Genomic DNA, 13454 nt, shown 5'->3' with positions numbered 1-13454 from the left:
ACTATACTCAACACTCACTAAGCCTTCTACAGTGTAATGTAAAACTTGACTGTAATCTAAGCAATTTCAACAAATGCCCAGCTGACTCAAAAGGACCAGCAGGTGTATGGCGATGTTATAGGAGCAAATTATGTGATCAGTAAAAAAAAAAAAAAAAAAAAAAGTTGTTTATTCCCATCATTTTTCAGATTTCTTTATCTGCTAGCAACAGTAACAAGATCATGTAAGAACACAGACTCCTCAGGCAAGTGATGTACATTCTGTGACATAGTAGAGTCCTTGTAATGTCTATGTTTTCAAACGTTTGAACATGCAATGTCACGTTTCTCCACTTTATATCCACCATAAACAAGGCTTTTATTATAGAATTACCTGGACATGTTAATGTTTAGGCTTTGGAGGAATTTGAGCTAATACAGCCTGCTCCAGCATATAAGGAAATATGCATGGGAAGTGGAGGTGTGAGGGAGATAAAATCATAGAATCAATCATAGAATCATAGATTGGCTTGGGTTGGAAGCGACCTTAAAGACCATTTAGTTCCATCCCCCCTGATATGGGTAGGAATGCCACCCACTAGACCAGGTTGCCCAGAGACTCATCCAACCTGGTCTTGAACATCTCCATTCACAACTTCTCTGGGCAAACTGTTCCAATGCCTTACCACCCTTGAGTGAAAAATTTCCTTCTAACACTTAATCTAAGTCTCCCCTCTTCTAGTTTAAAACCCTTTTGTCCTATTATTTTCTGCCCAAGCAAAAAGTTGCTCTCCATGTTTTTTATAAGCCTCCTTTAAATACTGAAAATCTGAAGTCTCTGTGAAGCCTTCTCTTCTTCAGGCTGAACATCTGCAGCTCCTCCAGCCTGGCTTCAGAGGAGAGGTGCTCCAGCCCTCTGATCATCTTCATGGCCCTCCTCTGGACCTGCCTGAACAGATCCACAGCCTTCTTGTGCTGGGGGCCCCAGGCCTGGATGCTCTATGGTCTGTAACCACATACTGGTTCTACAACACCTGCCCAGTTTCTAGCCCTATAATACAATGACAATGCCTCTATTGTGGCAGGCATTGTTCATGAACTTTCTTCCATGTGTCAGTATTTTTGTAAAAGGGTTGTTCTTGCCTTAATGTGAAAATACAGAACTTCCATTTGCAAACAATGCCTCCTGACAAGTCATGACACAGAAGCCATGGGAACTACAACAACTAGAACAGGAGTGTGATGCCAAATACAGCAGAACATTCAGCAAGTCAGAGTAGCAGACAGAATTCCATAGTATCTGGAGCATGAGACAATAGCACAGGAAGGAAGCAATCCTGTCAGAGCACACTGTGGTGAAATCCTGACTCCTCGCTGTACCTGTATGTAGACACCCCCATGTCTGGGGTGCAGGTGAAGGAGAGATTGTTGAGTATAGATTCACTCAGATTGGAAGGGACCTCTGAAGGTCATCTGATCCTAAAGCTGCTCAAAGCAGGGCCAGCTTCAAAGGTATAACAACCTACATATACAAAGGTATAACATGCTACAAGAAGACAGAAATCACTCTCTTCCAAATTAAGGTTTTGTGTAACAGGTAGGCTTTCCAGTGACTTGATCAGCTTTCTGACACTGCAGGGTAGTGCACTGAAATTAAGGCAATGCTTCGGGAAAAAAAAAATCATCTGAGACAGACCAAAGGGATTATCTAAGGCAATGGAGCTGGAGCATGCTAAGAAAATTCCTTCTAAAGGACAAGAGCCCTGGTACTGTGAACATTAGTTGAACCCAGCTCAGCAAAACTATAACCAGATTCATCTGTTATATGATCAAGTAACAATGGGAAGATGTGTACCATTAAAACCCTAGATCAGCATACATAGTCAGCTCTCATCATTGATAATTCCACTATACATTTCTTCATCCTCAGAGCCTCAGAAGAAGGCAGCATTATTATAATCCAAATCTAATCACAAACACTGATATTGCTAGGTGGTACAACTCACAGTATTCCCTCCAACATCCTATCTAGCAGGCTGGCAACGATGAGTTGCAGTCATGTTCTTCTAAAAGTTCTCACTCAACCCCCCAGAAAGACTGCTGCATTTATCATCTGAATGCCTGTTACAGGAGCATTCAGGAAAGAAAACTATAATTTGTTACAGGAGCAGCTTGACTAATTCTTGAAAGGAATTATATTACACAGTAAGGGCCTGGACTAGCCTCCAATCTAAAGATCTGAGGTGGGAAGACCTCTTTCAAAACAAATTTTTAATCACTCTCACATCTCATGGAACAAACAGCTTATGTGGATAAAAATGTCCTCATCTTGCTCATTTCTTGGCTTCAGCTAGTCTACCAGTTTAGCGACACTGAGTATGTGAAACGCTCTTTCTGTTTCTCATTTTGAATGTGTCACCTCACAGCTTTGATAAATACCATCATTCCCCACGTATTACAAAAGACAGGGGGAACTCTGTGCTGAGAGGAAAGAGATACAGTCACCATCACATAAAGCTGTTTCAGTTTTGTATTTTACAAAACTCAGTCTTCATGACTGTATGAGCACTGTTGAACTATAAGACATCTCACTCATGTAGCTGTCAGAAGCAGATGAACTCAGCCAAGCAGTAGATGCTTTGCACTGTTTGAACAGAATCAAAGTGCAACTACATCCTCTCCCAGCTTATGACATAGGGAGGTTTCTTTGTTTACCATTTTTAACACCATGGATTCCAAGACATGCAGCAGCTCCCCTTTCTCTGAACTAGCTTAGTGAAGAGAATAGTGATGGTTCATCTGTCTCACCGTGCTGCCCTCCACATTGCTCGTTTCTCTGCCTCCAGAGCACGACGTTCTGCTGGAGAAAGCTCCTTCTCTTGACTGCTAAGGAGCTCAGGACTCTGCATTCGCAATCGCTCCTGGTGCCGCCGTTCAGCTTTGGCTGTCCGCACAGGTGCCACTGGATCTCCTGCTCCAAGATTTAATGGACTCAACCTTGGCAGAGAGACAAAAGCGGTGAGAAATAGGCAGGCCTGGTTCAGTACAACTCTGTCTGCTCTTCTCAAGGTGAAATGTGATGATCAACATCCACAATCAACTGTTCTGTACCACAATTAGGTCTGAGGGTATCATCTTGGGGGATGGAAGGAGGACACAAAATTAAACTTCTGCTAAGAAGCTGGTTCCAATCAATTTCCCCTTTTCCACAAAATTCTTCCTTTCACACCCTGTATTTGCTAAAAAGTAGGAGTCACCTGCTCTGTCATCTGGCAGTTTCTACGCAAAGGACATTGCTCATCTACTTACCCAGATATAGAGTTGGTTCTCTGTTCAGGCTTCATTGCCTCTTCCAGTGAATTCCTCTGTGAGCTGTTGTTCTCATTAACCTCTGAGGACCTAAACCACAAAAGCATGTCAGCTAACAGTATCGTAGGCTGGCATATCCAAAGAGTATTCAGAATATCCAAGCTCTAGAATGCAGTAACTAGTTCAGTTTGAAGACACAACCCTTAATGCTTTTGCAGAACAGCTTTTTTTTCCATTGCTGCAAGCATTTTTTTATTGATTTCATAACTGTTCATGTTCTCTACATTCAGTTTTCCTCATTTTTGCCAACCTCTTCTCAGTGGTTTGTGGGGATAGGACAAGGGGCAATGGTTAAAAAATGGAGCACAGGAAGTTCCACACCAACATGCGAAAGAACTTCTTCACGGTGAGGGTGACGGAGCTCTGGGACAGGCTGCCCAGGGAGTTTGTGGAGTCTCCTTCTCTGGAGATATTTAAGGCCCATCTGGACGCCTACCTGGGCAGCCTGCTCTAGGGAAACTGCTTTGGCAGGGCGGTTGGACCCAATGATCTCTTGAGGTCCCTTCCAACCCCTACAATTCTGTCATTCTGTGATTTAGAAGTCAACCGTGCCCCCTCCACTACCACACACACTCTTCAAATGTAATACATTGGGCTTGCTGACAAGTTCTTGCCCTGCCCTAGTCTGGCTCTTTCCAGCTTCCTGTACATGATGGGCAGCCCTATCATGTACATCGTATGGCTACTTCCAGCTTTTTCATTTGCTGATGTCAGATATGCATAAATGTTAACAAAGGATGATCAATCCTCCTGAGTTGTAAGTGAATGCATGTCTGGGCTAGGGACAAATCCTGAGAGATCTCAGAGCCATGATTCTCATTGCAGCCACACTATGCACACTCTGCTTGACACACTGAGGATTTATGCTCATAAACAAACTGCTGCATGTCAGATCAGCTGAACTGTAGGTCACACAGCACTGCTTTCCAGAGGTTAAGCACATGCCCACAGTCACCGCAGCTCAGCTGGCAGTCAGAAAACTTATTAAATGTTTGAGCCCTTATTGTTACTGCTCAAGTTTATTTTTATTAAATTCCAGTTTCTGTTTCAGCATGACGAGAAAAAAAATTTCAAGATGTACACATCTAGATGTACACACCTAATCCATTACCTCTGCTTTGTACAAGCATGAATCAAAAGTCTTATATAAGTCTTATATAAGCGGTTGCCTATTCTTACACAGGTAAGCACTGTAAGCTTGAAGCTGAACACATTCTCAGAGCCTTTCACCGTTAAAATCACTGCTGGCTGAGCAAAGCAATCTGATGGAACCAGGCTTCCTGTTCTCTAACCTCCCACATTTCAATACGAAAAAAGTAGGGATAAGAAAGGCCTTCGTATCAAACCAAGCAGCTGGTGTGCATTTGGCTGATGTCCTTCTTTAGAGCTGATGAGTAATAGGCTAAGGTCAGCACAGAAGGTGGAAGATTCTCAGTGCATTCATCGTGTGAGAAATTGCTCAACAGAGACTGGATAGAAACAATGGAGAGAAATGAGATTCAAAAAAGAAAAACAAATATGAGTGTTTTCAGCCTCTGTAAAACTGACCCCCAAAAAAAGTGTTTGGGAAAAAAAATACATTTGTAACACAGACTCAGAAGAGAAAGCCATAGAATCATAGAATGGTTTTGGTTGGAAGGGACCTTAAAGATGATCTAAATCCAACCGCCCTGCCATGGGCAAGGATACCTCCCACTAGACCAGGCTGCTCAAAGCCCCACCCAACCCCGGCCTTGAGCACTTCCAGAGATGGGGCATCCACAGCTTATCTCGGCAACCTGTTCCACTGCCTCACCACCCTCAGATTAAAGAATTTTTCTTATATCTAATCTTAATCTACCTTCTCCTAGTTTAAAGCCATTACTCCTTGTCCTATCACTCCACTCCCTGACAAGGAATCCCTCCCCAGCTTTCCTGTAAGCCCCCTTTAGATATTGGAAAGTTGTCAGAAAGTCTTTCCGGAGCCTTTTCCCAGCTGAACAACCCCAACTCTCTCATCCTGTCTTCACAGGAGAGGTGCTCCAAACCCCTGATCACCTTTGTGGCCCTCATCTGGACTTGTTCTAATACTTCTGTGTCCTTGTGCTGTGGACCACAGGGCTGAACACAGCACTCCAGATGGGGTTTCACGAGAGCAGAGCAGAGCACAGAATGGTTGAGGTTGGACGGGACCTCCGGAGATCACCTAGACCAACCCCCCTGCTCAAGCAAGGTCACCTAAGACCTTGGAAGGGACCTTAAAGATCATCTAATTCCAAATCCCTCCCACCCTCACCCCACACAAAACAGGCAGGGACACCTTCCACTAGACCAGGTTCTTCAAAGCTCCATCCAACATGGCCTTAAACACTTTCAGGGATAGGGCATCCACAACCACTGGACAACCTGTTCCACTGCCTCACCACTCGCATAGTAAAGACTTTCTTCCTTATATCTAATCTAAGCCTACCCTCTTCTAGTTTAAAGCCATTATTCCTTGTCCTGCCACTCCACTCCGACAGAGTCCCTCTCCAGCTTTCCTGTAGCCCCCTTTAGGTATTAGAAGGTTGTTATAAGGTCTTCTCAGGCTGAACAACCCCAACGCCCTCAGCCTGTCTTTGTAGGAGAGGTGTTCCAGCCCTTTGATCATCTTTGTGGCCCTCCTCTGGACTCATTCTAATACTTCCGTGTCCTTCTTATGCTGGGGGTCCCAGCGCTGAACACAGTACTCTAGGCGAGGTCTCATGAGAGCAGAGTAGCAGGGAGTATCACTTCCCTAGACCTGCATTTGATGTAGCCTAGGATATGGTTGGCTTTCTGGGCTGTGAGTGTACATTGCTGGCTCATGTTAAGCTTCTCATCCACCAGCACTTCCAGGTCCTTCTCCTCAGGGCTGCTCTCAATCCATTCTTCACCCAGCCTGTATTTGTGCTTGGAATTGCCCTGGCCCAGACAAAGGACCTTGCACTTGTTCTAATACTTCTGTGTCCTTCTTGTCCTTGTGCTTGGTCTCATGAAGTTCACTAGATGCACCTCTTGAGCCTGTCAAGGTCCCTCTGGATGGCATTCCTTCCCTTCAGCATGTCGATCATACCACACAGCCTGGTGTCATCAGCAAACTTGTTGAGGCTGTACTCGATCTCACTGTCCATGTTGCCAACAAAGATGTTAAATAGTGCTGGTCCCAATACTGACCCCCGAGGAACACCATTTGTTACTGATCTCCGCCTAGACACTGAGCCATTGACTGCATTGACTCTTTCAGTGCAACCATCCAGCCAATTCCTTACCCACTGAGTTGTCGATCTGTCAAATCCTTGTGTGTCCATTTCAGAGACAAGGATATCATGGAGGACAGTGACAAATGCTTTGAATACGCTCAGGTAGATGAAGTCAGATAAGGACAAATCCAAAGGTGGGTGCTGCAGTTTTATTCTAGTTTTAGTCTATTTACCGCAGCCTTATTTTTATTTGAAGTTTTATGAGAAGCCTTTTCTCATTCCCCAGCTCTGTGCCCAAGAATGAGAAAACAACATCAAAACAACATGGAGAACAAGTCCAGGAGAACCAGGAATCAATACCCTAAAAAATCAAAGCTAGGTCCAGCACCAAGGCTTATCACAAGTTATCTATCACCAAAAATCAATGGTTCTACATTCCAAAGCACAGAGCTGAAGAAGGTATTCTTCTGAAAAGAAACAGCTGGAAAAACAAAACCCCATACTGTGTGGTTTTATGTTGAAGCTGAGATAATATCCAGCCTCTTCCCTGAAAATTACTGATGCTGAGACACCTCTGACACATGCAGGTGGCACTGAACTATCAGTCTTGTCTTACCGAGCTCCTGGAGGCTGGATGCTCCTTCCATTTAGTCTCTCAATCTTGTACTCAACTCCTTCAATGATGACACTGGACTGCATGCTCATTTCAGGCACTTGTTTTATCATCTCATCCTCTTCCACTTCTTCTTCCAACAGAAGGGTACGTTTCTGCTGCAGCTTTCGAGCTGTCAAAATAATACAGACACTTTTAAGGGATATGGTTTAGTGGGGATTGTTAGTGTTAGGTCAGAGGTTGGACTCGATGATCTTGAGGTCTCTTCCAACCTAGAAAATTCTGTGATTCTGTGATTCTTACACCACAAGACACTCAGTAAAACCCCACAAGGATGAAGCCTCTATGCAGAACTTATGCTCATCATCCCTTCAAGTCTGTGCTCTTCACCATTTCCTTTGTTTCTCCTCCACTCCACTAATGTTTCAGATGTAATTGCATTCCCTCAGTTCTGCCCTCCCTCATCAATAAGCCTCCACTCCTAGAGGCTTACTGTAGTTTAACCCAGCAGGCAGCTAAGCACCACACAGCCATTCACTCACTCCACCCACACAGTGGGATGAGAGAGAATACTAGAATATGCAAAAAAAAAAAAAGTGATGCAGAACCACCCACTGACTGACACTCCCTAAGCAGCGACAACCCCCCACCCCATTTTATTGTTCCACATGACATCATATGGGATATCCCTTTGGTCAGTTTGGGCCAGCTGCCCTGGCTGTGTCCCCTTGCAGCTTCTTGTGCACCTCCATCCTCCTCGCTGGCATGGCGGCACAAGAAGCTGAAAAGTCTCGTACTAAGTGTAAGCATTGCTCTGTGGCAACTAAAATATTAGTATGTTTAAGTATTATTCTCATCCTAAATCCAAAACACAGCATCGTACCAGCCACTAGGAAGAAAATTAACTCTGTCAACTCTATCTCAGCCAAAACCAGGACTGGAGTGATGAGAAACCCTCTCCTCCTGGCACTGAGTCAAAGGGAACCACTAGGCAGGCAGGCAGCTGCACAGGACCCAAGAGGAACAGGAACAAAAGGGGCCTGTGAATAGGCTACTCTCTGCAGGCAGGTGTTCTGACCAATCTACTGTAACTGCGAAGTTAATAACAATGCTTGGCCTCTTTTATTAAATGTTTTTAAAATAAGAAAACGCAAGTGGAACACTTGTGCAAGTAAGTGTGCCTAATTCAAAACATGACTAGGGATCTTTATGACAAGATTTAGAAATTTCTAAAGCTGTAGTTTGTTGGCAGTGGTAGCACAAAACAGCAGAAATCTTTGGGTAACTGCTAGAGTTGCAGAGATCCAGAGGATGTAACTGATGATTTTGAAGTACTTTACTGGGATATTTCATCTTGAGTAAGCTAAAATTTCATTTATTATCTGGGCAATCTTCACTGTGAGATTTCTCTTCCCCATTTTTTTTTTTTAATTCTTGTACTCAGAATTGTCCTGACTAGAGGTTGTGTTTTACACAGTAACAGTGGAGCAGCCAATAAACTCATTCAAGTTCACATATGTCAAGCAGTTACCAGGCCTTTTTAATAACCACCCACACACTTTTGCAGGTCTTGGATTCCTCGCGTGTGTGCTATCTCATGCCTCCCATAGAGGTAGGATTCACTTAACAGGCCAAATTTCCCTGCACAGATTGAAGCATACCTTCTTCTTCCTTCATTTTCTTCAGGTCATCCTCTCCTACCAAGGAGACACGCTTGGGAGGCTTATCCATCTGCTGCTGCTTAACCTCAACTTCAAAATACTTCTGCCTCTCGCGGAAGGATCGCTGCTCGGGGCTGTGCAGTCCACTTGGCATCGGCACCTGTGGGAGATGCACCAGCACTGTCCACAGAGTGACCAAACCAAGGCTCTCTTCCCATACCACCCTGAATACCGCCCTGTGTGTGCCCACCCCACTCACATGCTCCATACCCACACCCTCCTCCTCCTCCCCAGCCCTTCAGTGTGTGCCCACACTGGGATCCTGTCTCCACATCCACAGTCCCGAAAGCCTGAATCCTCTTTGAGTCCCTGTCCTAGTTCCTGCTCCAGTCACCAGAACTCACCTCTAGGGCAGTTTTGGATTTCTCTGTGCTGGTCTGACCAGGCAATTTCTACAGAGAAGTGGGCACACTCTAAAGAGAGGGTTTTCTACCATCACTCCTCTCCCAAAACTAAGTGTCAATGATGCAATATAAAACAGCAGCAGTCAGGGACATCAGCTGATGGACTGGTTCACAGAACAGTCACAGAATTAACACAAGGCAAGGCTGCTTCAGACTTAGCAATTGTGAGTAGTGGGCAAAGAGGATTTAAGTTAATTGAGGGATAAACAGAAACAGATGGTGACAAAAGTTTTCGATTTTAAAAGGGCAGAAACTGAAACTTAAAGGGAAATCAGTGAACCAAACAGGAGCAGAGGGCTTAGCTTAAGATGGAGGCTTAGATTTTCTTTAAATCAAATATATAACTAAGTAAAATTTATTTCTAAGAAGTGGAAATTTCACTATCAGGAAGAAAATAAAATCTTATTTAGCAGAATAAAATAATAGAATATTGGAAGAGTAGAATTACAGGGAAAAGAAGAAATTGATCCACAAAATCCATCTGTGAACCAGAAATCAGAAACTGTAAGGGTAAGGGTAAAATGAAAACTGCCAAGAGCTATTAAAAACCTCCCCCCTGCAGATCACCGTTCAAGAATTCTGAATGAAAAAGACCCAAGCAACTCAAAGTCCAACAAGCATCTTTTTTTAATTGACTTGTTTGAGTAGGTGGACATTTATGTCTAAAAGATAGCTAATATATTGCAAGAATTAAGAAGTAGGCAAAAACAATTTGAGAAGCAGAGCCATTAGTCTAATTTAAGCATTGTAAAAAGGTCTAGGACAAATATTCAAGGATGAAAATACAACATGAAAATAAATGGAAAAAAATACAATGAAACAGATGCAGTGAGGATTAATCTAATACCCTCATTTGATAATATAAATTTGTAAACAAAGAACTGCAAAGATCTGTAGTCTTGAGACTACTAAGATCAGTTTTGTGACCAATCTTTATTAACATTTGCATTGCCAAATTTGAATCAGAAACCAAGGATGCATGAAAAAAGTTAATGAATGACAAAGACCAGAACACAGATTTCCAGAAATGCAGAGTTGTCAAAGGTCTCTGCACTTTATTTCATTCATCCACTCCACTGAATGGAGATAAGCACTGCTAAAATTCAAAAATTTTGGAATAGCATCCTGGAATGATAGGTTACTTTGAGGAGGATGAAAATAATTTAATTTAATAATACAAAATACAAGGTGAGCTACTTCAGGATCAATAATTGCTTCCTAAACCATGATACAGCAGCTAGAACTTGAGAAATCATCTGTGTACAAGGTGAGTCAAGACATTTAACTCATGAACCTAGTTCATCCTCAACATCACACACAGCATATTTCTTTGGGGTAAACAAGTTGCTACCTCTTTCCTACTCTCCCACTTCCTGTGCTCACTTGCAATGTTTTATCTTCTGTGTGTTCCAGTGTTTGGGCAACATTCTCCCCAGTAAGCACTAGTTACCTGTGTCTCGAGCAGAGGGTGTGACAAGGGTACTGCTGCAAAGGTCTTGTATGCTTGCTTGACATTGATGGGAATCTCGTCAGGAGAGGGTGGTGAAGGTGGCTTTGGCTAAAGGGACAAATACAGAATTATAAAAAGAATCAGAGATTTATAAAACAACAACAACAACAAAACAAACAGAAAATGAGGGAAACACTGCAAAATCCTCAGCCTGCAAAGCCTGGAATACAGAAGGGACAGCTACTGCAGCCTTGTACAGAAAGGTGAGCAGTGGACACTATATACAGCAGCATGTGTAACATAGCCCCATTTTATTTCTTGGATGGTGGAGGACTGATACTTCTGGTGGCACAGATCCACCCTGACTTCACCAGAATTTTGTGATGGATCTCTTGGCCAAGGTGCCAGACTTCTCTCTTGATCCTTAAGGATTTCCAAACAATTCAACTAGAATGCACTTATTTGAATCAATGTGCTTTGGATGCTGGAATACAGCAGATACACAGTTGACCCACCCTTAGAATTGAATTAGCCAATTTTAGTCTACTAGAAAATGGAAGATAAGCCCTGGATTTATCTAGTGTTTCTGAATAAATGAGCCTTCCTTGTCAGAAGGGATCATCTCATCATCAGTCTCATTCTATTTATTTTTTATTTTTTTTCCCAGTGGCTATTGTACTTGTTTCTAAAATGACCAGTCCATAGTTCTGCAGACTTCAAGGCTAATGGTCACAGCCTCCTAAACCAGTGGCAACCCACTCAGGGATCAATAATCCGGAGAAGAATAGACTTTGATCTCAAATCTTCCCTTCACTTATTCAGAGAAACATCTGTAATTTGCTATAATTTCATATAGGTTTCAATAAAAGGGAAGAGCTATATTACAGGTACACAAGACATGACAATTCTTACCAAGGCAAAGACCAAAATACCTAATCTTTCTCTCCCATCAACATACATCCCAGATAAAAATAATATTTGAAAAACAACTATTTGCAAATCAAAAACTTACTATCAGTGAGATGATACTGGCTTTTGCTCCAAGATGCAAGACATTGACAGAAAAGCGTTCTGAATGATTTATGCCTCAACAGAATACAACAGTTCATAAATATTTAAAACTAACTGCTATGAGGATTTCAGCCACAATTCAGTTTCAACAATGCAAGATTTTTGAATGGAAAAGTGAAGACACAAGGCAGGCTGGTGAGGCTCTTTTATGTTAGAAAGCTGAAGGGGACACATTGACTTGGAGAGTATGGGTTCTTAATCAGGGCATCCAGTCTGACGCAAATTCAAAACCAGCTTTAACTAAGGCACATGGATCTTTAAAATGCAAAGACACCACTGGAAGGCTGTGTTCAGCCTACCCACCAGAAAAAGTGGCACTAGAGCAGCCTAGGACAAGCTTAGCAAGAAAGAACTGCAGGCCACTTACAGAGTTCTGGATACTGGAGCACGGCTCAGGTTGCTGGAAGGGATTGGGGCTGTCCCTGTCCTCCGAACTATGTGAGGCAGCATTTTGACGCACTCGAGAAAGAGGCTGAATGACACCTGGCTTGGTCTGCTTGTGTCAATATCACATAGTAGGGGAAAAAGCAGAGGAATGGAGAGAGAGAAGAGAGGCAAGAAGTTAGGGGAGCAAGGTGTCTCTGGCATGCAAGTGAGTAAGACAAATCCATGCACCTGAGCTCAATTCTACTCATTTCAAATAGTTCAATTCAATTGAGCTACTGAAGCAAACACCAAACACAAAGCAATGCCTCTGGTACAAGTACTTTGTACAGGCAAAGAGATTGAGACAAGTCAAGGTGATAACAGAAACAACAAAGAGAAAGCCCAGGTCACAGGGAAGAATCTGCCATAAAAGTGGCAGCTACAATGGTCAGAGGGGTACGGCACAAGTATGTTGGAGCTGGGCAAATGTATGCGTCATGAATGGGAGATGCAGTTGGGAAATCAGTGATAAATGAGTACTGGCAAAAGCTGGAAGTGCAAATGAATAGAGAACCAGCTAGGCCTCCAATTAGAAATGCAGACACAGATAGGAACAATAAGTGGACACAAAAGTCTAAGATTTGACCTAGATGCCATCACTGCTGGTTGTTGTGTGGAAGTGAACAAAACATCACATACTAAAAAGATTAGGAGCAGAACTTGAATAAGCCAGCAAAAACACAAGTGAAAGCTGCAAGTGTAAACAGGAATAAAAACTGCAAGAACATTTGCATCAAGTTATCAAATTAGGAATATTTAAGTGTATTTGTACAAACTTGATGTATAATGGAGGACTGAAGGAGAGTACAAGAGCCAACATGGAAACTTACAGGGCTGAAAGTAAGTACACACAGAAGGAACAGGTAAGCTCTATGCACTGCAGAATGCATAAGGACATTACAACAAAGTCTCATAACAGATGTACTTACTGATTTACTATCATCCTGTGATGCAATGAAATTAATGGAAGCCTGAAAACAGAAATAAAGGTGTAAATGTGAAGACCAAGCAAAAACCCTTTAGCTAACCCTGCTCCATACAAAAATAAAAAATATACAAAACTCTTCACCCACAACCCTCTCCCCTGTACCAGAGAAAATCTGAAGTTCCATATCAACCCCTGAAATACCTTCTTCAGGTGGGGAGCCCATGTCCAGAGCCCTCCCACAAGAGGAACTGCTCCTAGTTCCTCTGTGATGTGAGAAGGCACTCACACCTCTCA

General features: G+C 42.9%; 1 protein-coding gene across 17 annotated transcripts in view; it reads right to left on the bottom strand.

The window, feature by feature from the left end:
* Window positions 1-13454, bottom strand: part of SCRIB (scribble planar cell polarity protein) — a 116625-nt gene that overhangs the window by 14153 nt on the left and 89018 nt on the right. For 12 of the 17 annotated variants that reach the window (XM_032180973.1, XM_032180981.1, XM_032180985.1 and 9 more), the window contains 7 exons: window positions 13162-13203; window positions 12174-12302; window positions 10736-10843; window positions 8822-8981; window positions 7164-7332; window positions 3288-3377; window positions 2787-2975 (listed from right to left, as the gene is read on the bottom strand). In XM_032180973.1, the coding sequence (XP_032036864.1) occupies window positions 2787-2975; window positions 3288-3377; window positions 7164-7332; window positions 8822-8981; window positions 10736-10843; window positions 12174-12302; window positions 13162-13203 (887 nt within the window). The remainder of the gene's footprint in view (window positions 1-2786; window positions 2976-3287; window positions 3378-7163; window positions 7333-8821; window positions 8982-10735; window positions 10844-12173; window positions 12303-13161; window positions 13204-13454) is intronic. The other 5 variants (XM_032180975.1, XM_032180977.1, XM_032180983.1 and 2 more) reach the window with 3 other exon arrangements.

This window comes from Aythya fuligula, chromosome 2 (assembly GCF_009819795.1).
Source record: "Aythya fuligula isolate bAytFul2 chromosome 2, bAytFul2.pri, whole genome shotgun sequence".
Classification (NCBI taxonomy): Eukaryota; Metazoa; Chordata; class Aves; order Anseriformes; family Anatidae; genus Aythya; species Aythya fuligula.
Note: the sequence above shows the minus strand (reverse complement) of the source record. Positions and strands in the feature narration are given on the sequence as shown.